At 37.0% G+C, this 22,987-nt stretch overlaps 1 protein-coding gene across 5 annotated transcripts in view; it reads left to right on the top strand.

Moving 5' to 3' along the window:
* Positions 1-22,987, top strand: part of TRAK1 (trafficking kinesin protein 1) — a 101,027-nt gene that overhangs the window by 1,741 nt on the left and 76,299 nt on the right. For 2 of the 5 annotated variants that reach the window (XM_063304144.1, XM_063304140.1), the window contains exons 1-2: positions 13,781-13,798; positions 20,250-20,323. In XM_063304144.1, coding sequence (XP_063160214.1) covers positions 20,260-20,323 — 64 coding nt within the window. In that variant the 5' untranslated portion in view covers positions 13,781-13,798; positions 20,250-20,259. Of the gene's footprint in view, positions 1-13,603; positions 13,799-20,249; positions 20,324-22,987 lie in introns of those variants that run through there. The other 3 variants (XM_063304146.1, XM_063304145.1, XM_063304143.1) reach the window with 2 other exon arrangements.

Here is a 22,987-nt window from a genome sequence, read left to right as displayed (position 1 = left end):
ACTTCCCAAAGGAAATGTTGCAAAACTTGTCATTTTGCAAGAATTGACAAGAATTTAAGAGCCCCCAAAACGTTAGGGATTATTTAGCAAAGGTGTAGAGGGCATAGAGAATGGCAGGAGGAAGACCTTTCACCGAGGCAATGGTCAGGTAAACGGGGCTTGAGCCCAGGCCAAGAAAATAACTTGAGAAAATGTCTCATATAAGCCCCTCCCCAGTTCACATGAAGATAAAGTGAGGAAGCACATTCAGACTTGGAAGATTCTGTTACTGTAGCTGTTAGAATAAAAGTAGTCCTGACTTATATGGTGTTGGTTTCTTAGTCTGGTCTTACCTTGTTGGGCTGACCAAAGGTGAGACTATGCAGGCAGGACCAGCTGCAGGAGCTGCTTTTGAACCCCATGACAATATGTCCCTCTGATGAGATTATATTCAGATGGTAAAGATCCATAGCGATTGGGTATGCCTCTCCCCATTTAATTTGGCAGCGTTGTTTTCCTTTCAATTCTATTTCACCCTTAACAGTTATCAACATATTTATAGTCTTTTTCACTGCCAACAATCCCAGCCTCCAAAAAGCTCACTGATTTTTTTTTCTTAAAGGTTTAGGCAGTGTTAAAAAGAAATCTGTTTAATACATTAATAAGCAGAAAAAATTACTGACTACCCCAACTACATGAATGGAAACAGGTTATTTTTCACTTCTCAGACTAAATGTCCTGGAGTTGGAAGCCATAAATACTTTCAAAGAAATAGAACTGAACAAGGATAAATTAAGATTCATTTATTTGTATAACATATCAGATCATCAAAAGCAGCACAAATAACAATAAACTGCATTATCTATATAAAAATATGGTAATTTTTCTATGGTATTTTCCTGTTAAATATGTTCCTTCCTTAATAAAATGTAAAGAAAATTTGCATGACATTTGTAAATTATATAAAATCAGTAATGATCTTACAGTTCTGAATGTCATTGTTAAGGAACAGCATTCTTCTTTAAATAGATATTTTTGTAGTGTCAGTTGTAAAATTGTGCAGGACTGTCTTTTTCTGGTCCTTTTAAAGACTGCATAGGTCACGGAAAGACATAGCAATCTATATTCATGAAACATCCTGGAAGTGAGTACTGTTTGTGTATTCTGTTGAGTACCCAGAGGTTTAGGATTATGTTGTGTTTTTCATATTCATATCTGTTTTCCTTATGAAATCTCAAATAGTAGATGGCTTCCCACAAACATTAGGGCTGTGCAGAGGCCTGGATTTAAATGGAGGTGCATGTGCAGTACTGTTGGGGAATATCTTAAACCTGAGATCTCCTGAGAGATGTGTGTTCCGAGATGATGTGGCAGCTGCAGAGAACAGCCACTCTACTCAGAAGAAAGGTGGGACTGCTTTAAAGACGAAACTGAATTTGCCATTCTTACAAGAAATTGTATACACTCTGGGCATGTTGCAACAAAATTGTTCTTGTGAGTCTTTTTAAAAATTACCTTGAGGTCAGGAAAAGATTAACATAATCTCTTCTGCCAGAACAGTTCAGATCTTTAAACATCATCTCTTAATAATGTTTCATAGAAGGAAATGTAAGTACCTTCCTTATTTCATGCTCTTATAACCTAAGGGTGAGGAGTGTCTTTCTGTAATACGTATCCATAAATGCACTACTGTCACAATGTGAGGTGAAAGGTCCCCTATGCAAGCACCGAGTCATGTCTCACCCTTTGAGGGGACGCCACTTTTGCGACATTTTCTTGGTAGACTATAGTGGGGTGGTTTGCCATTGCCTTCCCCATTCGTCACCTGCAGCAAATCCATGGATGGAACAAGAATGCCATTTACTGAGGGCCATTATATAGAATGGGATATATCGACTGAATAAGGCCAAATAGGGGTAGGTTTTAGATGTTCAGCATAAAGATGTTAAATAGTTGAAAACTGTTCCTTTCTGGCATTTGTTTTGTTTTTCCCATATTCAGGTAACACTCCATATTACTTCATTTGCAAAATGTGTAAGAGCCAAATTTTTACAACTGCAAGCAAAAATCCTAAATCTGATCGTTACTAGCTATTTCCCCCCTTCTAGCAGTTCAATGTTTTCTCTGTTTTTATCTCTACATGTTGCTATTATTTTATTATCTTCATTTGTACTAGCTTCCTTGCCATCCTCAAATCAGTCATTTTTGTCCTCCTGAAACTCTCTTACCTCTCTGCCACACTCATATACAATCAGCAGCTCCACATGAAGTAAACCGTTAATGGATATTACCACTTCTGATTACTGGAGCTCCAGCTCTGTGATTATTGCCATTCTGGTTAGTATCTGCTTACAACAAATTCCCTCTCCTTTTTTTCAATTGCCACTTTTCCAGCAGCTTTCTGTCCTTTTAGAAAAGTTGTTCTACCTTGTCACCTTAGTGCAACTTCCTTTGCTCCATAACTCTGCTTCATATTATAGAATTATAGAATCAAATTTAAGTGGTGGAAGGGAATGTTTATTAACTATGGATATAATAGGTGAGGGAAACCTGCATACTTTTTCCTTGGTACTCAGTCTTATATTTTTGGCTGCTTATCAATTTTCTGTGGTTTGGAATTCCTTCTGTGATGCTTCTTAGAGCAGCCTCCAAGTACAGTCTTTATCATGTTGCAAGTCTTTACCAGTCATTTTATTGCTGATTTTGCTTCCCATTCGGTTTCCAGATTTCAGAAATCCCTGCACTTACTCTGCTGGTTAATTAAAATTGGGGGAGCTTTCGTTTGAGTTTAGAGTTTAAATATCTCCCAAAAGAAAATGCACTTAAAAGGTTAAAAGAAAAGAGAACAAAGAAATAAGCCAAATAATATATACAGCTGGTGTGTTATCTTAGGTAAAAGTTCATGAGGAGCTCTGCTGAAAAGCTGTTGCTTCTTCTCCATCTTCCAGGGTTGGAAGGTTCATTTGGAGATCATCTAGTCTAACTTTTGCCCAGTGCTGAAATCCATTGTTGAGTGTTTACAGAACTGCCAATTTCAATCTGAGAACTGCTGGCTTTCAGCCTGTTTCTCAAGTAGATGGCCCTTCATAAAGACATCTTAATTCAGTGACCAAAGCAACACCCAGAACTGCCAGCTCTGTCCCTCACTATGGTCACACTGTAGCTCTACTTTCCTGTTCAGGAGGCTTTCCCCATGTAGCTGGCTTCAGACTTCAAAGTGAGGAAGGGGTAAAAGCAGAAGGCGTGAACAGTCCTCATGTTTCTGGGCTTGGAGGCCCCTCCTACGGTAAATCAGAATATCCAAGGATAAACTCACAGCTATGTCAAGGGACAATATGCTCTCTGTCATTTATCCTAAGGAACTTTTGACACCAGACAGTTTCATCTCTGTCAGACTCCACAATCAAATGATTGATGAATCATCTGATCATGTTCATCAGGATCAGCCAAGAAGCAACCCATGTCAGGAAGAGAGATGGGAGGGGGAATTACCAGGAGTGTGAACTTTTACTGTTTGGTTGAGAGAAGGGGAGTCAAGGTTGTCCTAGCTGAGATGTCCACAGATGGCATGGAGAACTGTTAGCAAGAGTTTGAGAAAGAGACTGGAGGGGGAGTTGTGGGCTGCTGGAATGTTTTAATGAGCATCTTGGCGCATTTACTCAATCACAGCTTTTCCTTTGTTCTGTACATTGATCTCAATAAATCTGAATTCTGCATATTGTAATTGTGCATGAGTCAGGTCATTATTGAGACTAAAGGTGTCAGTTCTTACAATCTCCCTTTTGGGAGCCAGTGCACCAAACCATCAGACCAAGCAAAAACTCAGCCAAGGCCAGTTGCGATCTCCTTGGGGAAAATGATACAGCAAAGATGTACATGAGAGAGACAAACAGGCATCATTACCCTGGCACATCTCACATGTGTTTGGTAATACAATTATAAGTTGACAAGGCAACTTCTCAACATTTGATACATACAACTTATCATAGAAAGTAATGGAAAATCTATTCTCTGGAACAAACAAGTAAAGAAACTATTATTATGAATTAGCTGCATTGATGAGAAAAATATAGACTTGTCAAAAAAAACTGTTGTTCAGGTGTGTCCACACTTAATGGTGAAGCTAGAATCTTACAGAATTCTGGCAGGAGAATAAGCAATCTGCTGTTGCAGGCTGCTTGTCTTCTTCCGCTTGTTTCTTCTTACCAACAGACAAGGCTAAAAAATCATGGCTCCATCTGTGCTTTGCTTAATGTTATATGCAAACTACGCTATTGCAGCAACCAGTAGCACTGCTCTGGAAATAAGTTGTGAATGCCTATGTTTGAAGTTGGGCCACAGAGAAAACTAGGGTTGCTACTGCTGTACCAGCCGCCTAGCAGCAGCTCTTTGTTAGCTGCTGGATTTCATCTTGGGCCTAAGGTTGATTCCCCAGGGCTTCTGGTCTTAGATGACTTCAGTCCATGCTATGGGAAAGGAGTCTGATGAGGTCCATATATACAAGCCCTCCATGGCAACCATGGGCTTGTTGTAGGTAGTAGTAGTTCCAATGTAGGCAAACACATGTTTGATCAGATTTTTACTTAGGAGAAGAATATGGAGGATTCTGACAATTATCTGTTACTGTGATCTGATTACTTTCTGGTCAAACTGCAGGTTGTTGTCACCCTGGACCTCTGCAAGGGCAGAAACCTTATTAGAATGGTCTGCTTCAGGTGCCAAATAGACCCAGTTTTTCTGACAAATTGATGGGCAGTACTGTTGCACATCTGGATAGTCTTCAGAACACAGAGCAGGCCATGCCATTGGATGACATTGCTTCTGCAAGGTTTCTACCCTGGCCACAATCCCAGGAAGTTCCCTGGTTACTGAAGAGTTTCAGGAGAAGAAGCAGCTGAAAAGATGCTAGTTGGGAAGGTGAGCAGGACAGTGTCTTGAGTTTCAATCTAGGATTATTTTGAACTTGCAAAACATAGGAAAGAGGGTAGGGTCCTCAGCAGTATGAGCTCTGCTATTTGTGAATTAGATTCATGTCCCTCTCACCTCCTTCAGGTTGTTAGACAAGATATACACTGCTGGATACTCTAGATCATGGTTTCTCAACCAGGGTTCATGGAACCTTAGTGTTCCATGAGAGGTCACTAGGGGTTCCCTGGGAGATCATGATTTATTTAAAAAATTACTTCAAATTAGGGCAACTTCACATTAAAGAGATAAGTTTCATTCTTTAGTTTTAATTTAAGAACACTGTTAATGCATATATACAGGTCTACATGAAATGAATATAATAATTTTGTAACTTGTGGCCTATATTTGAGCCTGAATGTGCAGGGGTTCCCCAAGGCCTGAAAAATACTTCAAGGATTCCTCCAGAGTCAAATGGTTGAGAAAGGCTGGTTTATAGGGTATAGATCTATATGCAGGATTTTTGTTCTTTTGGAGCTTAGAGTTGACTTGAAAAAGTGACATATTTAAATTGTATAAATTAACTATCAGTCTTAAATTCACAAAGGGCAATCCTTAGAAAATGATCTCACTATTAAAATTTGCATGCACAGATAATAGCTATATGACAACAAGTTTACTCTGAATGTGAAGGCATGTTTAGTTTATCTCAGGCCTCCCCATCAGTGTACAAAATTTAAAATTAGGATACTAAGACCTTCTCTGCAGAAATTATTGATGTTATGGTTCTCACAAGAAAAGAGATATTTATCTATGCATCTAAATTTATACACAATCTAGTTGTTAGTTACATACATAGATCCTCATATATCTAAGTATCAATTCCTGAGAAAAGGTGGCAGTAGAGGACTACTGCCTTGTAATTTTGCAGTTGGCTTGATTACCTATCTGGTTAGTTATTATATGAAGTTTTCTTATGTCTGTTAATTTAGTGTTGGAATGAGCTTTAGTGTAAAAGAGGAAGTAAATGGAAAACAAAGCAAAAAAGAAAAGTAGATTAAAGAATGTTGAGAATATAAAGTGATTTCAGTCTGGTATAAATTTAGGTAGAGTGTAATCCAATGCCCATTTACCAAGGAGTAAGCACCAATAAGTCATCAGGATCTGCATCTGATTAAACAGATCCTGAATTAATGCTATAAATGATGCTCTTTTCAGATTATGAATTCTGCTTCTTTTACATAAAATACAGTCTCTATTTTATCATTTGAGGATTTGGAAATTGCCCAGTTTTGTGTTAGAGTTAAAGACAGCATCATTGTCCTAGTTTATATGTTTCCAGACAGATAGCTGTGTACATCAGTTGTAGCAAAAACAGATTTGTAGGAGAGAGATGTACATTGACAACATGAGGAATGATGATTTGTGGAATGGGTAGTTGAGGAAAGGCTGATAAACTTGCTCCCTGCTTATGGGAGAAGTCTGCCAAATCATTGGCATTGCATAGCTCCTGAAAGCTTTTTCTTTTTAACAACCTAGAATGGATGGGACACCTTGCTGTTGAGAGCAAGGATGTCAGATTCCTCTGATCAAAAGGTTCACAGCACCCCTTATCGAAGCATCTTCCATCACTTCCTTATCAATGGGAGGGGGTGTTGAGTTGGAGAGGGGGTGACATACTTTTGTGGATGGGAGGGGGTGTTGAGTTGGAGTGTGAATTGCATTATTATGGCTACAGATTTATGATGGTTCACATCAAGGCCAGTCAGTAGAGATATACCAGCAACACCACCTGGATGGGAAAGGGGGGTGACATACTTTTGTGGGAAAGGAAGGCTATCAAGGGAATGTAGTTTTAAATGTATGTTTTAGTGGGAATTCTCCATTCGCAGCTTTACCTCTGTCCTAGTCATTTCACTTCATTAAACAGTTAAAGGATCCTGGGCTCCTGACTGTCACTGTGTGAATGCTTGAATGGTCTAGTGCTGACAAAGGAGCTGTATTATAACTGGGCTACAGTTTCCAAATGAATATGGATCACTTTTGCTTTTAAAAACTCATAAAGTAGGAATTCTACTGAGCAAGTCAAAGTGGAGAATTTTCATGAAAATAGAGTCTTGCTAGCATAGTAGGGACTCTCTGCTCTTTGAGAAGAGTTCTAGTTGCATCATCATCATCATCATCATCATCATCATCATCCTTGTCAGCAAGCCCCATAAATGGGAGATTGCATGCTAAAAAAATATTCAGTCTTATTATGTTTAATGTTTTGTGATAAAGTAACATATTCAAATTTAGCTGAAGAGTAATTTGTTTCTTAGTATGAAAAATAGAATGCAGTTTGGAACTAGTGCTTGTGAAGCTTCCCTTACTCTTATTCTTTCCTACTTCTTTTCTGTCGTGGTTAGAACTTCTCAGGTCTCATTGTTCCATTGAGAGAGAATCAAGTTAGAGATAAAATTGTAGCACCATCTAGTGTCCTTTGGTCCTCAGCCGGATTGTACAGTTGTAGCAGAAAGTCTGCCACCTTTTCCTGGCAGTGGACTCTTTGTGTGAATGTATCCCCAAATCACAAAAAATCAAGTGTGAGTTTTGTACCCCCACTCACTATTTATGCAGTATGTAATATTGTGTGTTTATTTCATCTTGATAGTCTTAAAAACCCATAATTATAATGGAATCAAACAAATTGTTAGACATTTTTAAGGATTCACAGCTGTATTTTAGCATTTACCATTAGGCCTTATATCACAATAAATCTGTTGATCTTTGAAAGTTCACTTTTTACGTGGGGATTAATTTTTGTTTCTTCCCTTTGTGAAGGCTTTTAATCTTTTTACCCATCTTCAACATTGTTTTGCAATTCAGTTTCATTGTTTAGTTAGGTAATTGAATGGATCCATTGTTACACTTAAATCCTTTCCTTTTATGAACAGTTTATTTGCTTTTTCAGCAACTCTGCTGTCTCTCTGGGCAGCGTAGGCTGTAGACTCAGTGATGGAAAACAAAAGGCTTTTGTCTTGGGAGTGCTGCAGTTTGTTTTGTTTTGTTTTTCAGCAGATGGTGAATATGAAAAACATCTTCTTTCTGCCACAGAAAAATGGTGCTCAGGAAGCCCTTCCATTCTTTTTCTGAATGTGATATTTTTCTTTACTATATTTCTTTCTGATCAGAGTAAAATTAAACGTATGGCAGCATTCCAAGCAAAGCACTGAGCTGCCACAACTCACTTGTTTTATTTCCTGGGAGTGCCTGTGGGGTCCATGTGAGGATCAGAGACATTTTTAGAATTAAGGCTAATTGGAACCTGGCATTTGGTTTTGTAGCATGGCAGCTTCCCATTTAATTTTCTTTAAATTTAAAGAAGCTGTTTTAAGTGAGGCAGAGATCATAGCAGGCACCAAAAAAAAATTCTCTGTAGGTGTATCAGTGCTTAGGGCCACCACTCTGGGGACTCCAGTTTAATATATTAAAGAACTGGCATATATGTGACTTCTTTTTTAAAAAAAAAAGTTTTCCATCATGAAGTGCATCATGACAGTGCATTATCAGTAAATCATGCTAAAATAGAGGTTTCAAAGCATCCAGAATCCTAGAATAGAATAATATTGGTTAGCTGCATAACAGTGGAGCTTCCTGCAGTTTGGCACCTCTTCCTGCAATATGCACTATGTTATGACAAGGCCAAGCCCTACTATTTTAAAACAGTATTTTGAAATATCTTATAACAGAGATACAAGTTTGCTTGGACGATATATTATGGATTCAACAGTACCCTTGTTACTTGTCCCAGTCTTCCTCAGTTTCCTGATAATGGGGCCACCCATGCTGTCAGTTAAAGCAAGGTGGCTATATCAGATTTCAGATACATTGAAAGAGAAGCCAAGTACTAATGATACAATTTGTTACAGTATCTTTATTAGCAAGTCTAAGATTTTTTGCTTCATCTGCTAAAATAACTAGGTTGGTTTGGGGTATAGTACACCTTGGCTTAGCTGGGTGGAATGCAAGAGCACAAATTGTATATTTGTTCAGCCAGTGAAGGGATCTCGCCTTGTCCTGGCTCCAACCCAGTGATTCAGATTGTATTTTGTATGTATTGGTTGTGGGTTTTTTGGCCATTAGGAGGAGCCAAAAACAGGCAGTCCTTTGCAAGGATTTGTTCTAGCTGTTTTTTGTGCAATCCCTTTGCATGATGTGGTTTGTCTGCCTTTTCTGAGGGCTTTCACATTCTGTCCTTTTCATAGTTTTCTTTACCTTATGGTTCCTCCTTTTTCTGCATTCTTGAGTCTTCATCTCTCTTCCCTTTTTGTTCCTCTTGTCCCCCAAGCCCCTATGTGCATGTCTTGTTTCTCTCTCTCTCTCTCTCTTTTTTTGCAAAGCCTCTATTCTCCGTCCTTCAATCTCTAAGTCATTGCCAGGTTAATAGGTCAGTGTGTCAGGGAGATATGCAGAGCAATGTAGATCTACTCAAAGGTAAGTCCTAATCAGTGAAGTTTACTCCCAGATAGTATCTGTGAGATTATGGCTGAAGAAAGAAAGAGGTAAGAGAATAAATGTAGGCAAAAACTGCATTAGCATTATGAATGATACAGCAGGATTGCCTAAATTCTTGGCTGGGTAGGCGGCATTTAGACTTTCCCTGAGACAGCAAAATGTCTGTCAAAACAGCATTGCTTTCTTCTGACTACTGAGAAGAAGTTATTTTACTGCGAAGCCAAATGGCTTCCAGGAATTTTCTGGCTTGCTGATTTGCACCAAAAGGTTATCTTGAGAGATTGCCTTAATTCATGCTTGTCCCTGGCATTTAGATTGCAATTTTATTTAGAAAGCTATTTTTGTATCTGACCTGTATGACAATAAAGTTCCTGAGTACCAGATGGCACTAGTTAATCCTCCTAAATTAATATTAATAGAAGGAGATGTTCAGTGGGAAGGTAAGATTTTCTTCAAAATATTTTTTCTCTAAGTTGCTCATCCTTTGTCAAGATGACTTAATAATTTTCTGAAATATTTAAGGGGTTAGGGTTGAGTCATTCTCAACTCTTCATGATGTGATAGACATCATTTCAATAGGATTGCCTGCCAGTAACTACTTATTTGAGTTATTGCAAGCATTATGTTTCTGTCACCAGTGATAGTATCTTGTGTTTTGTCAAATGCTCTCAATTTGTCCTCAATTCAGTTGCCTTCAGTTTTCCTAGCCATCAGAGTCTTCTTTAGTGACTCTTGCCTTTGCATGATGTTTTCAGAACATTTAAGTTTTAGATTCATTATTAGTGTTTCCAATAAGCAATCCAGTTTTACTTCATATAGTATGAAAGGATATGTTCTTGTGGTCTTCTGTTAAGGTATTCTTAACAGTCTTCTCCAATACCACAATTTAAAGACATCAGTTATTAATATTTTATATTCTAGGAAGTTTAGAATGCCATTTGTACTTATGCCTACTGTAAAGTTACATTTTACCAATTTCAAATGATTATTTGTATAGGATTTTCCAGTGATATTCCACTTTCTGTGCAACAGTTAAATATTGGACTAGGACTAGGTTGTTGTGTTGATAAAATCATACTTATACCCTGTTAGGCTCCTTGGAATGATTGTAATGGAATAATAATGAAATGACCATAATTATCTTTATTATGGCAGATGTTATAGGTAACAATTGTCATAAGCCTCAGCTCGTATAGCAAGTTGTCAGAGGTTATGATAGTTATAATCCAAAACATCTGAAGGTCACCAGGTTGCCTGCCTCTGTTTTAGATATTCTTCAATTATTATTAGTATTCAGGTCCTACGAAATACTGAAGGAGAAAAATCCTTTTCAACTTGGATTTCTTCTTGGTTTAAATTCTGAATTTAATGGAAACTATCCTTCTATTAAGGGACGTGGTGGCACTGCGGGTTAAACCACTGAGCTGCTGAGCTTGCCAATCGGAAGGTCGGCGGTTCAAATCCGTGTGACAGGGTGAGCTCCCATTGCTAGTCCAGCTCCTGCCAACCTAGCAGTTTGAAAACATGCCAGTGTGCGTAGATTAATAGGCACCGCTTCGGCGGGCATGTAACAGCGTTCCGTTTAGTCATGCTGGCCACATGACCACGGAACTGTCTATGGACAAACGCCGGCTCTTCAGCTTTGAAATGGAGATGAGCACCGCCCCCTAGAGTCGGACACGACTGGTCTTAATGTCAAGGGAAACCTTTACCTTTACCTTTATCCTTCTATTAGCATTTTTCTGTCAGGGAAAAGGCATGAATTACAATTTCATTTAAAATGCATGTGATTGGAATTAAGAATTAACCTGCCTCAGAACAGTATTGTCAACTTCCCAGTAGACTGCTTTGCTGCATCTGGTAAAATATGGTTGTTATTAGAAAGCTATATTTTTGTATTTTAGTCATTTTTGCTTCAATAAGGACATAGGACTTACTGTTTAGGTTTATGTGCAGCATTCAGCAGTACTAATTCCCTTTAGTTGCCTTTCACTAGCTGAATCTATGGGATCAGTAAACTAATTGCCATCTATATAATTACAGAAACAATCTGGTGGGAAATCTTCCATGGATTGGATCTTTTCCTATTAGTGCTTAAGGTACCTTTTTGCAGTGGCATTGGATCCCAAATGATACTCTCTTTTTGTTATTTAAAATTACAACAATTGCTTATTCTTCATCCTTATTTCCTTTGATACACTAGTACACCAGTAGTATTTCTACACTAGAAACTTAAACTGTTTTTCAAGCTTATTCACCTACTTTGATTTTTAAAACAATTCAGTACTAATTCTTTGAAAAGGCTAAGCATCACCAACAAAGAATATTTGCCTAATTCATTAAAATTCCTATCATAATCTAGTGAAAACCGTGTGGGAATTTTAGTGAAGATGCCAGTTGTTTTTCATTTACACCTTAGCCATTACATAAAGTTTTAAACATAATAGAAAATATAGCACTGAGCTGGGTTCCTAGACCTGAAAGCTTAAACTTTAGGTTTCTCTAAAAATTACATCACTGTCTAAAACTGGATCCTGCATTTATTAAACAGTTCTCTTTCTGCATTTCCGGTTTAAACAATTGAGACTTTAGAGTGTGGAATTTAGTATTTATAGAATGCTTCAGAACAGTTTCTAGTTGTTAATCTAAAACAGCCAATAAGTAAAATGTCTTATTTTTTTCCTGCTTGGTATATCTGACTCACATGATGGTAAGGTTACTTATGACCGGCAGCATTGCTTTATCATAAAGGATGAAGCTCACACTGCCCTAACATACTTGGGATAGTGTTGATAAGAGCCATGAATTGGGATAAAGATGCAACTAAGCATCAAAAGGTAAGAATCTCCTTGTGGCATTTTACATCAATGGTTGGTTGTTTTGCTCAACCCAAAATAGGACAATATTTATGTTTAGGGTGTTACCTTTTGTGAGTGAAATAGATTGCAAAACTTTAGGGGCAAAACTTCTATATCAGTAGAAATGAAAAGCACAATGTAATAAGGAAATATGTACAGTAGACTCTCAGTTAACCGGCACCCATGGGGATTGGTAGGTGCTGGATAAATGTAGTTTCTGGTTGCTTGAGAGGTACTATTAAACCCTAATACCCGCTGGATGGCAGCATAGAGATACAGATTTTTTTGCCGGTTGCTTGAGAGTGCTGTTTTTTTTTCTGGCTGCTTGAGAGTGCCAGTTGCTTGAGTTCAGGTTAACTGAGAGTCTACTGTACATGCAAATTATGCTACAATAGTATATGAAGGAGATCAAGTTCTGGATTACAGCAGCAACGATCCCCATCCCTCATAACCAGTGGTTGGTATAATTGGAGTTATAGCCAGCACATTTGGAAGACACCATGTTTCCTATCTCTGATTTCCATCCTCAGAACTATTGTGATAAACATTATCTTATATGCTGCTTTTATATCTGTGTGGTCAAGAATGTTTGGAGAGTTCCCCAATATCTTTCTGTGATCCAAATGATGTCTATGCTGGGAATTATGATCTCAACCCTAATTCACAGAAATGGTTATGTTTATGGCTTCTAGTTTTTAAATATTTATTCTGGGTAGGCCAGAAATATAATTGTGATTTAAGTATCAATAATAATTGGCTTCGCTGGGCAGGTGTGGGTGGTTGTATGTGTTGTTTTTCCAGTCAAAACAATTGTATATGTCTTGGTCAAGAATTGACATTTGGATACTGATAAAACCAAATTATCTGATATAAATTTATGTGTATCTTTACATTTTAAACAAGTATTCAGGTTTATTTCTAAGAGAATAAATTATGGGAATAGCAATTATTTCAAATCCTGGCTTTCTAACATTGTTTCTCCTAAAGCTAATAATTTGCAACTTTAAAGAATTAATATAAGGTGTAGTTAATGTAACTGGATCTTTGCAGTTTTTCACCAAAGTTCTCCCAGTGAACACAGCACGGGACTTCAGGCTATCTCTGATTTTCACTGTAGACTTCTTCACATGAGCTCCATCCCATGTTGAATATATATTCTTAAAATTCTGACAAGTTGAGTTCACAAGAAATAAATCTGTGAGTGAGTGAATTGCAAGCATGTTTTCGTGAAATGGATTGCTTTCTATTTTTACTAAAGATACTGGAATTTATTGAATAAAACATTACTTACTTGGATTACAGTAAAGCACAAATGCACTTTTTTAATGTCACACATTTGCTTCTTGCTTTTTCCCTCCTCTTAGATGTGTGCAATAGTACTGATCTTCCCGAAGTTGAAATCATCAGTCTGCTGGAAGAGCAGCTCCCCCATTACAAGCTAAGAGCAGATACCATCTATGGTTATGACCACGACGATTGGCTTCATACTCCTCTCATTTCTCCTGATGCTAATATTGACTTAACAACTGAGCAGATAGAAGAGACCCTGAAATATTTTCGTAAGTCCAGACATGTTCATTGTTCTCAAATGCAATTATTTCTGAATGATTTTTTTCAGATTCCATACAAGGGTTACATTACACTCAGTCCTTCTGTTAAACCATTTAAAATGTGCCATTGTAACAGCATTTTGCTGTAAGTGACATATAATTTCCATCTAATTAGGATAGCTTGAAATGTGGCTTGTATATTTCAATTTCTATTCAAGTTTGCAATTTTTAACAATTCATGTTTTAATAAGGTAAGAAATACTATTGCTGTCCTATATGACAAGGTCTGAAGTCAATTTCTTCTGGCATTATTTTCCTTGTTTGAATACTTAAATTGCATATAAGGCTGTGTAAAGCATTTGAAAGATGTACTTTACAAAGCATATTAGGATAAACAAAACATACCTCTTTGAAACACTCAGCCATACTCTTTGGAAGCTTTGCATAGCTGTCTCACTGGCTGTTTCTGCCTATCTACATATGTGTGCTCAAGCAACACTTCCACTAAGATGCAAGCAAAAAAGTTGTGCATGGCAAACTTGTAGACACATGGGTACAGTCTCTGAAAAAGCTGCATAAACGTTCCAAAGGATGTAGTTATGTTAACAATTAAAAGAGAGGTGCTTTACTTGAGATAACACACTTTACACCTATTCTGAATGCTTATGCATGATATTTTCTTGTTTTTCTACTAACACGTTTGACCATTGCTTGGGCATTCCCACACAGAGTGCATTAACATAATCTATGGGAGGTTAATGGTGGCCTGGTCAGACCCTTGAAGAAAGGGGCAGAGGTGGTAAATCAAGTTGGAAGTAGGTGCTTCTCATCACCTTGCTGACCCACACCTCAGAAATAGGAAGAGATCAAAGAGCACTCTTAGATTGCATAATTACTCCTTCACAGGTTAATTTAACAACAAAAATTAATTGGTACAAAAGCTATTTGTTTTATTCAGACTATATGTGTGACTCTTTGCTATTAATGCAGTGGAATACCACAATTCTTGTATACAAATTGATTATAATTCTACTTTGGGACTCTTAGGTTTAAGCTGGAGCAACCTAAGGCTTTACTGACAAGTCTACACCTACTTACTCTCATGTATAAAAATACTAGCTTGAGTGTCATATACACTATATTAGGCAGTCTGTAAGGATTGCCTACCCTAATAGACTCAGACTCACAAGCAGGAACTTAATGATAGCTGATTTATTAAAGAATAGTATGCAAATACAGAGAAAGCTGAGAATGAGCAAAAGCGTGCCAAATACAAACTAAAAACCCTCGGCTCAAACGTAATCCCTCCCCTCGCCCTGCCGTTGCAAACTCCCCCCCCCCCCCAGGTGCTGGTAACCGTTTCTGCTGGTGTCCTGGGAAAGGAACCTTGAACACACGAGATAACCCAAACACATTCCAATCCAGCTGCTAACATATAACAAACCCACGAGATGGGATCCTCCTCCTCTCCCAGACGAAACACACATCAGCCAAATGACATGCGAAACATTACGATGTAACAGTAACATTGGAACGGTGAACATGACACAGTCTCACTGAAGTGATCTCTACTTAAGAAGGGTTAAGCAAGGGTGCATTCCTGCCCCACTCCTTTTTAACTTGTGTATTGAGTCTGTACTTGAGTGTCTAAAAGATTTGGCACACTGCTCCAAAGGCAGGTGATAAAAGTCTTGCAGTACAGAGTTATGTGGCAGAATAATTGTTTCTCAAAGTGCTTTTAGGTGGGTATTCAAAAGACATTATCTGAAGGTGAAGCTTATGTATGATCCATCAAGCCTCCTCAACTCTTTTCATGTAATAGATTGATCATCTTGACCCATAAAATAACATATGAAATTCAGCTCAGTTGCATTCAGTTGCAACTGAAAAGTTATTTATGACAATTGAAGAAAGCTCTGGCATGGCATCTGATTGGATACGAGAACTGCAGGTGAGGGCAGATTGGTTGAAATCATAAACATACACCCATTGTATGAGCAGGCCTGCTCTCTGCTCACATTATGGGATTTTGATTTCAACCCTAGGTTATCTGTTTTTGAGTTCTTAAAAGTTTCAGTATTTTGTTATATGGGATAGTTGAGAAAATCACCTGTGAATATTCCTATGGTCAATGCAGAGAACAACTTTGAAAGGCAAATAGTAATTTGCTCACATTATGGGATTTTGATTTCAACCCTAGGTTATCTGTTTTTGAGTTCTTAAAAGTTTCAGTATTTTGTTATATGGGATAGTTGAGAAAATCACCTGTGAATATTCCTATGGTCAATGCAGAGAACAACTTTGAAAGGCAAATAGTAACTTTTCAAGAATGGATATATGTGCCCCTTCAGAATTGCTACTTGACATTTTATATAAATGAATAAATATATAAATTGAATAAATACTTGAGTCCTAAGGAAACTGGTAAAGAATTGCTCACTTCCTATATTCAGGTATGGAAAAACATGTATTATAAAAAGTCTAGAGCTAGCAGGGAGTGGTCTGGATTGGTAATTACCTATAATAATTAGCAAGATTTTGTATTCTAGGAAATTATAGTTAATTAATATTTATGCATGCTGAAAAATCATGTTATCTGATTCAGTTTAAAGAGGATTTTATAAAAAATCATGCCTGAAAATGATTCACAAAGGCCAAGTGATAGAAAAAGTAGAATGGATTTTATGTTGTATTTTTAATAAGAATTTTATTAAGTTTGAAACAAAGATAAAAACTACCAAAAGGAAAAAACTACCAAAAGGAAAAAAAATTAAAAGTGTAAAACACAAGAAAAAAGATTATGTAAGATGTGATTTCTGACTTTCAACAAGAATATACAGCAATTTCCGTAATCAATCCCTTACTCTGTATCAAACCAAGATCACATTATTTCTATAAATCATTCTGTTAGCACATATACAAGTCACTAATGCAATTGCTCCTTCCCCTTATATATATAAAAAAGAATATATATATATATATATATATATATATATTCTTTATAAAAATAAAAATCAACTTCCCCCCCCCATAAAACATTTATTTAATTATTTCTTTCCTACCACTATTCTATAAATTCTGTCCACTATAATAAAAGTCGAATTATAAAAACATATAAATTGTCTAATTTTATAATTAATAATACTACAACAATCTTGACCCTATTAAACCTAAAAACCCAACAATTATTATTATACCTTATAGATACTTTATAAATCTTAAAAATCAAACAAACCTTAAAAAGAATCCAATAAATCTTAATCCTAATAATTAAAAAGAAAATCATAAAAACCTCATTGTCAATCCAATTAAACATTATTAATTTTACTTCAAAATAAACCAAGACATTTACATATTTCCCTATTACACACAGGGCATTCTTCGTGCAAAAATCAAACAGCCCAACTGCCCCCCTTAAAAACTCAGACTTCTCAGCAAAAATTCCCACAAAGCAATTATCTTCTCTCCCAAAACATTCCCTTAGAAAGCCATAACAATCCCTCAGAAAAACAACTCTCCTTGTGATTGCAGCTCAGACTGTTGCTTTAACCCCATCAGCACCAAAATGTAGTCTTCGTCTGGTATTATTTCAGTCTCACTGTCAGTAGAAATATCTTCCTTGTCAAAATCTTCATCTTCTTCCATGGCATCTTCAGCCAATGACACAGTTTAGAGATAATATTTTTCCCAGTGTCCCGAATAGTCTGCAGAATAGCCTGGCAGCAATCTGAAAAGTTCTCTTTATAGGCCTGCTCAGACTCACAACGAAACTCTAAAGAAGCCTCCAAATCCTCCATGTTTGGTCTAGTGGTTAAGGCAATGGGCTAGAAACCCAGAGACTGTGAGTTCTAGTCCCACCTTAGGTATGAAAGCTGGCTGGGTGACCTTGGGCCAGTCACTCTCTCTCAGCCCAACTCACCTCACAGGGCTGTTGCTGTGCGGAAAATAGGAGGAGGAAGGAGCGTAAGGTATGTTCGCTGCCTTGAGTTATTTATAAAAATAATAAAGGCGGAATAGAAAAGATAAAATAAAATAGAAGTTTCAAGCAGTAGATTATGGCGCCCTCTAGATACTTGACTCACACAGATAGGAGTTAATGAGTTAATAAAAAACTTCTGAGTGAAATTGAAACCAGAGGAAGTGTACTAACAAGCATCTGTCAGAGAAAGTGAACAGAGAGCTAGAAATTCAAAACAGCAAGTTCAATGTGTAGGAAAATATTAAATTCTTCAAATTCAGTACAAAAATAATAACAGGGAGTCAATTATATATTCTCAGTTCTCCTTAGTCTTTAAATGGGAAAATAAGCCAAAACTTTAAAAGATTTTAAAAATTTAATCCAGAAATAACAATAAGCACCAAGAGAATGTGCTTCTTCTTACTGTAGAAAGGCTCTCATAGGGTACAAAACTTTAAAAAATATATAAATTGAGGGATTTAGAAATGGGGCGGCTCAATCTAATGTCCCTTTAAGGCTACAGTGCAGCATGGAGATGGTGACATCCCTGCTTCCCTTTAACTCTTACAGGATTGTCACAAACGCTGTTTGTGATTCTCTGGCTGCAAGGCGGTGTTATGGAGTACAGATGGGATGATTCCGAGCATTTTCTGTCCATGAAAACGTTCTAGGGCTTCAGGAAAAGCCTGCCTGAGCCCCTCAAAAAAGCAGCATTTTCAGATCTGCCCACGGAACTCGCGGACACAGCTGTTCAGTCGGCCATGTTCCCCACCAGAAGCCAATTTAATGTTGTATTTTTATCTACATAAATGAACTGCCTATGTAAATTCCCCTTGTTAAAACCGCATTATGGCCCAATAGCTTTTTGAAGAAAAAAATGAGATATACATTATGTTGTGATAGCAATCATTTATAGAAAGGTGGATGTCACCAATTTATTTCATGTTAATTCTTTGTGGTATTTATATAGTTTTAAAAAGTTAGGTGTGTGTTTGTAAGGAACCTATTCTTCCTTGTTAAATATGAGCTGCTCTTTAAAAATCAACATATTTTAACTGCACTGAAGACACAGGTTTAAGAATACTCGACACAGATTTTTAAGATAGTTGGATACCAAAGTAAAGTATGATTTATCATGGCTTTCCTTCATTAGGAGGCTTTAGATGCACAGAGCAGTATATACTTCTACAATCAATAGATGCATAATTGAAAGTGATTTTCATGGGACTGTCTTTTTAACATTCCTCAGGATACATTTCCTCTTATATTTGTGTATGTAATTTTTCCAGTAACACTCACCTATTAACGCTGTAGTTTACATTGTCTTTTTTCTAAAGAATATATAGAAAAGGACAGGGCAATCTTTGACAATGCTCATGTTTTAAAGGTTTAATTGTAGGAGATCTCAGTGTAAGATTTGAGATCATTATGATTGGGAAACATACATTCATTGATGTTTAAGCATTTTGTTTAAGGGTAAAAATACACTTATTCATTTCCTATATTTACAAAATTCTAAATGATAATTGCTTGTTAAATTCCTATCTCTTTTCTATAAAATCAGTAAAAATATGTGTATTTAGCAGGATTTCTGCTTTAGAGAGAATGATGACAAGCAGTGTGGAAAGAGATCAATGTTTTAAGTTGTACAAAATGGCTGTAGCTTGCCGTAAACATTTCTGTGCTGTCGTAGAGCTCAGGTAGAGTATTTGAAGAGTGGATCATTGGTTTGCAGGATAGGCAGATAAGAGCTTAAAGGAGTTACTTTTTCCTCATCATAAATGTAGACATTTAGATCGTATCACAAGATGAAAATGAGGCATTTGCTGAGTTTCATTCATCTAACTTGGGGTGTGGGAATGCTCCTTTTTCTCCCACATAGGTAACCGGGTTACATTAGGGCTGCATTTTAACTACATCTTGTATAAGCGATCACTGTTTTTGCTGCTGCTTACTGTGAGAATATTTCTGTTGTGGACATGAAAGGCATTTTTCTGGGTGTTGCCCCCTTTAGCAAGACATCCATTTGCTAGCAGTCAGAAATAGCAGTGTGTATTTCTGCCCTCCATCTCTGCATCTCGTTCAGAACCAGCCAGTCTCCATGGCAACCTATTAGACTGAAAGAGATGTGAGGATCGGAGTGGAAAAGAAATGAGTTGGAAACCCCAAGTGGTGGTGTGTGCCTCTAACGTCAGCTTCTAGGCCTTCTGATTGGGTGGTTTTGTTAATTCCCACCCCCACAGCTTCTCTATAGAGCTTCTGTATTAGAATAGCATGGTGCAGCTGCTTCAACAGCCTCTCCCTTTTGAAGTTGCATTTTCTTTTAATTTTTTATCCCTTTCTACATTGGTTCCTGTTTCTGCTAGAAGATGTTTATCATATTGTTAGCAATCCCCAAGTTCCTTTGCAGCACGGTGATCTGTAAAGGCAGGCAGGCATGGTTGTGTTTCACTTGACCTCTGTTACATTCCCGTAAGATCTCTCTTTCTATGGTGCCTAAAGAGAACGGACTATGCAGAAATTCATTGAAGCAGATTACTATGAGCTGGATTGGTACTACGAAGAATGTACGGATGGTAATTATATGCTTTTGTAATAATTCTGTATTATAGCTTCTGATCTAAGCTGACCTATCATAAGAGAACTGGAAGAAATAGTGGAGTGATATTGCAGTGAAAGTAGACAGATTTTAGCATCATTTGGTGTATGTTTGGAGGATACTACAGGAGACTGGAATTAGGGCTTTTGGCCAGTGGGAGTGGCAGCAGAATGTAGATACTGGACAATCTTTTGGGGAGAAGGAAATAAAATGCTTGTTGTGAATAGCTGCTGGTAGAGCTTACGCTTAAATCCACTTCTTTTGCTGAGAGGAGTGTGTGTTTGGCTACTCATCAGCACATATTAGAGGGTAAAATGGAAATGCCTGCACCAGTGTGTATGTTTGTGGGTGTGTTTATGTATGTATATATGTATATGGGTAGATATATAGATAGGGAGCTAACATTTCAGTTTTGGGTTAAAAAACTTTATTGCAGGAAATAGAGCAGTTCTGGCTAAATTGTCAGAAGGTTAAATTTGAGGAATCTATCTCCTTCCTAAGCTCCTCTCGAACTTTCTGTTTTCTGCCAGATTGGTAATGTCTGTCTTGTAAAGCAGGATGTGATCACCAGTCCCATGATATAGGAGAGTGCAAGGAGGAGTGGCTAGAACTGCACCACCTGTCTTGCGGGAAATTTGAATCTTCTAATTTGGCATCAGAATTTAACAGAAACAGAAAATGAAAATACAGAGCTCAATATAATATTTCCTGTCATAGCTCTATTCCATCTAAGTATTCCTCTTTATAAATGAGAAAGATACACATTTACAGGGAAGCAGAAGGGATATAGTCATTATTATCAATTTATCTTAAAATGTAAATTTTAATGTAAAGATTTAGAAGGGACTAGGATAAAATGGAAAATGAATACAGGAATATATTGTTTAAACACTTCTCTGACTTTGACAAAGTGGCTTATTATATGCAAGGCTAACAAGGGTGGCTGACATATTATTTGAGAAATGCTTACAAGATAACACTCATGTGATTTCTGGTTTAACTGAATTATCTATTTTTGGTTTAAATGAATGATACAGCACTTTAGGTTAGATGGTCCCATTTAGAATAACAAGAAAGAGACAAGTTTCTGCCCTTTATTTTGCTTTCTGTTTACTGTTTCTGTTTACTAAGTTGATCTTCAAGAAGTTTCTAAAATAATTAATTCCAAGACACACACACAAAAATAATATTGATAGTGAAGTAAGATTAGTAGGATTGCCATGCTGCTAGTGTTAATCTGACAAAGGGATCAAGTATTTGCTCTTGACTAGATTTTTGTTTAACCAACATTCATCAATGTACTCTTCTGAATTATAAAATAATTTGGCAAAGATCTTGTAAAATCTGGAATATTAGAAATGTTCTAGTCGATAAAAAGTTTTGGTCAGGAGTCTTGTATGTACTCTGTCTATGTATGTGCATGTATCTAAAGCTTGGTCAACAGGAAAATAGGAAAGTGAATGCAAATTGTGTAAATCTGGCAGACAAGTCCATACTACTGGTTGTTCATATGGATAGTGCAATTTATATCTAGTTTTATCTATAGAGACTCATTCAAGTGTTATATGGAGGGATTTGATAAATTTGTTGCTGGTTTTTTTAGTCCAATTTGCAAAGGGCCATTGTATATAATAATCAACTGAGTGCCCTCTGATGTATTGAGACTGTAACTCCCAGAATTCCTGGACAGCACAATCTTTTGAATTATTAGCTGGGAATTCTGGGAGTCGCATTCCCAACGTATCTAAAAGGCTTTGAGTGGGAAAACTACAGACTTATGGCATCACCATAAAGCAGAAAGCTGGAGTTGATTTTGGTGAGTTTCTGATCCTGCCTTTTATGATCTTAGTCCTGTTCACTGTAACTCTTCCATTTTAATTACCCCAATATTATTTTAATACATTTCACATAGCTAACCAGATGGTTTTGCTTGTCCCAAAATCACATGGCCACTGATGAAAAGTTTGCTTTTGAATTTTCTGTTGCTGCCTTTGTGACATAGAATTCAGCTTAGCCTAATAAACATAGGCTAAGTTCTTGCATTTAGATAGTTCTTGTGTAGTGTTTCTGAGACATACATATCAGAATATAATTTTATCTGTGAAAAATAGGGAAATCTGCCTTATTTCTTATTTTGCACAGTGAAAACAATGTTTACTGACTTGGAATCTGAGAATGCCCTGATTTCAAAAATGTTCTATGTATAAAGTCTCCATTTAAAGCAAGGAAGCTTTCATGTTTGTGTCATAAATTCCAAAAGACAAGGGCATTGCCTGATGGAATTTTCTGAACAAATTTAATATTAACAAATGTAAACCTGAAAAAATTAAAAGGCAAAAAATAAGATTAAAGACTGTCTTTTTTCTGCCCACCTTCTCCAATGACTTAAAGGTCATTTCCCTACCTCACCCCCACACATTTTAGATCACAAAGGAAGTTGTTCATGCTTCTTTTCACCCTACTCAAGACTCTAGCCAGGGATGCTCCCTACTGCCAACTTTGACAGCTTATATTTTTGTTACTTTGAGATTGCAGAACCTGATAATTATGAGTTGGGCCAGAATTCTCTGTTTTCCTAAAAACATTTGTTTTCCTTGATATCTCAGGGAAATTTCTTTCACATGTGTGTTCTCTCCTATAC

The sequence above is a fragment of the Candoia aspera genome, chromosome 4, assembly GCF_035149785.1.
Source record: "Candoia aspera isolate rCanAsp1 chromosome 4, rCanAsp1.hap2, whole genome shotgun sequence".
NCBI lineage: Eukaryota > Metazoa > Chordata > Lepidosauria > Squamata > Boidae > Candoia > Candoia aspera.
This window is presented reverse-complemented; position numbering and strand designations above follow the sequence as displayed.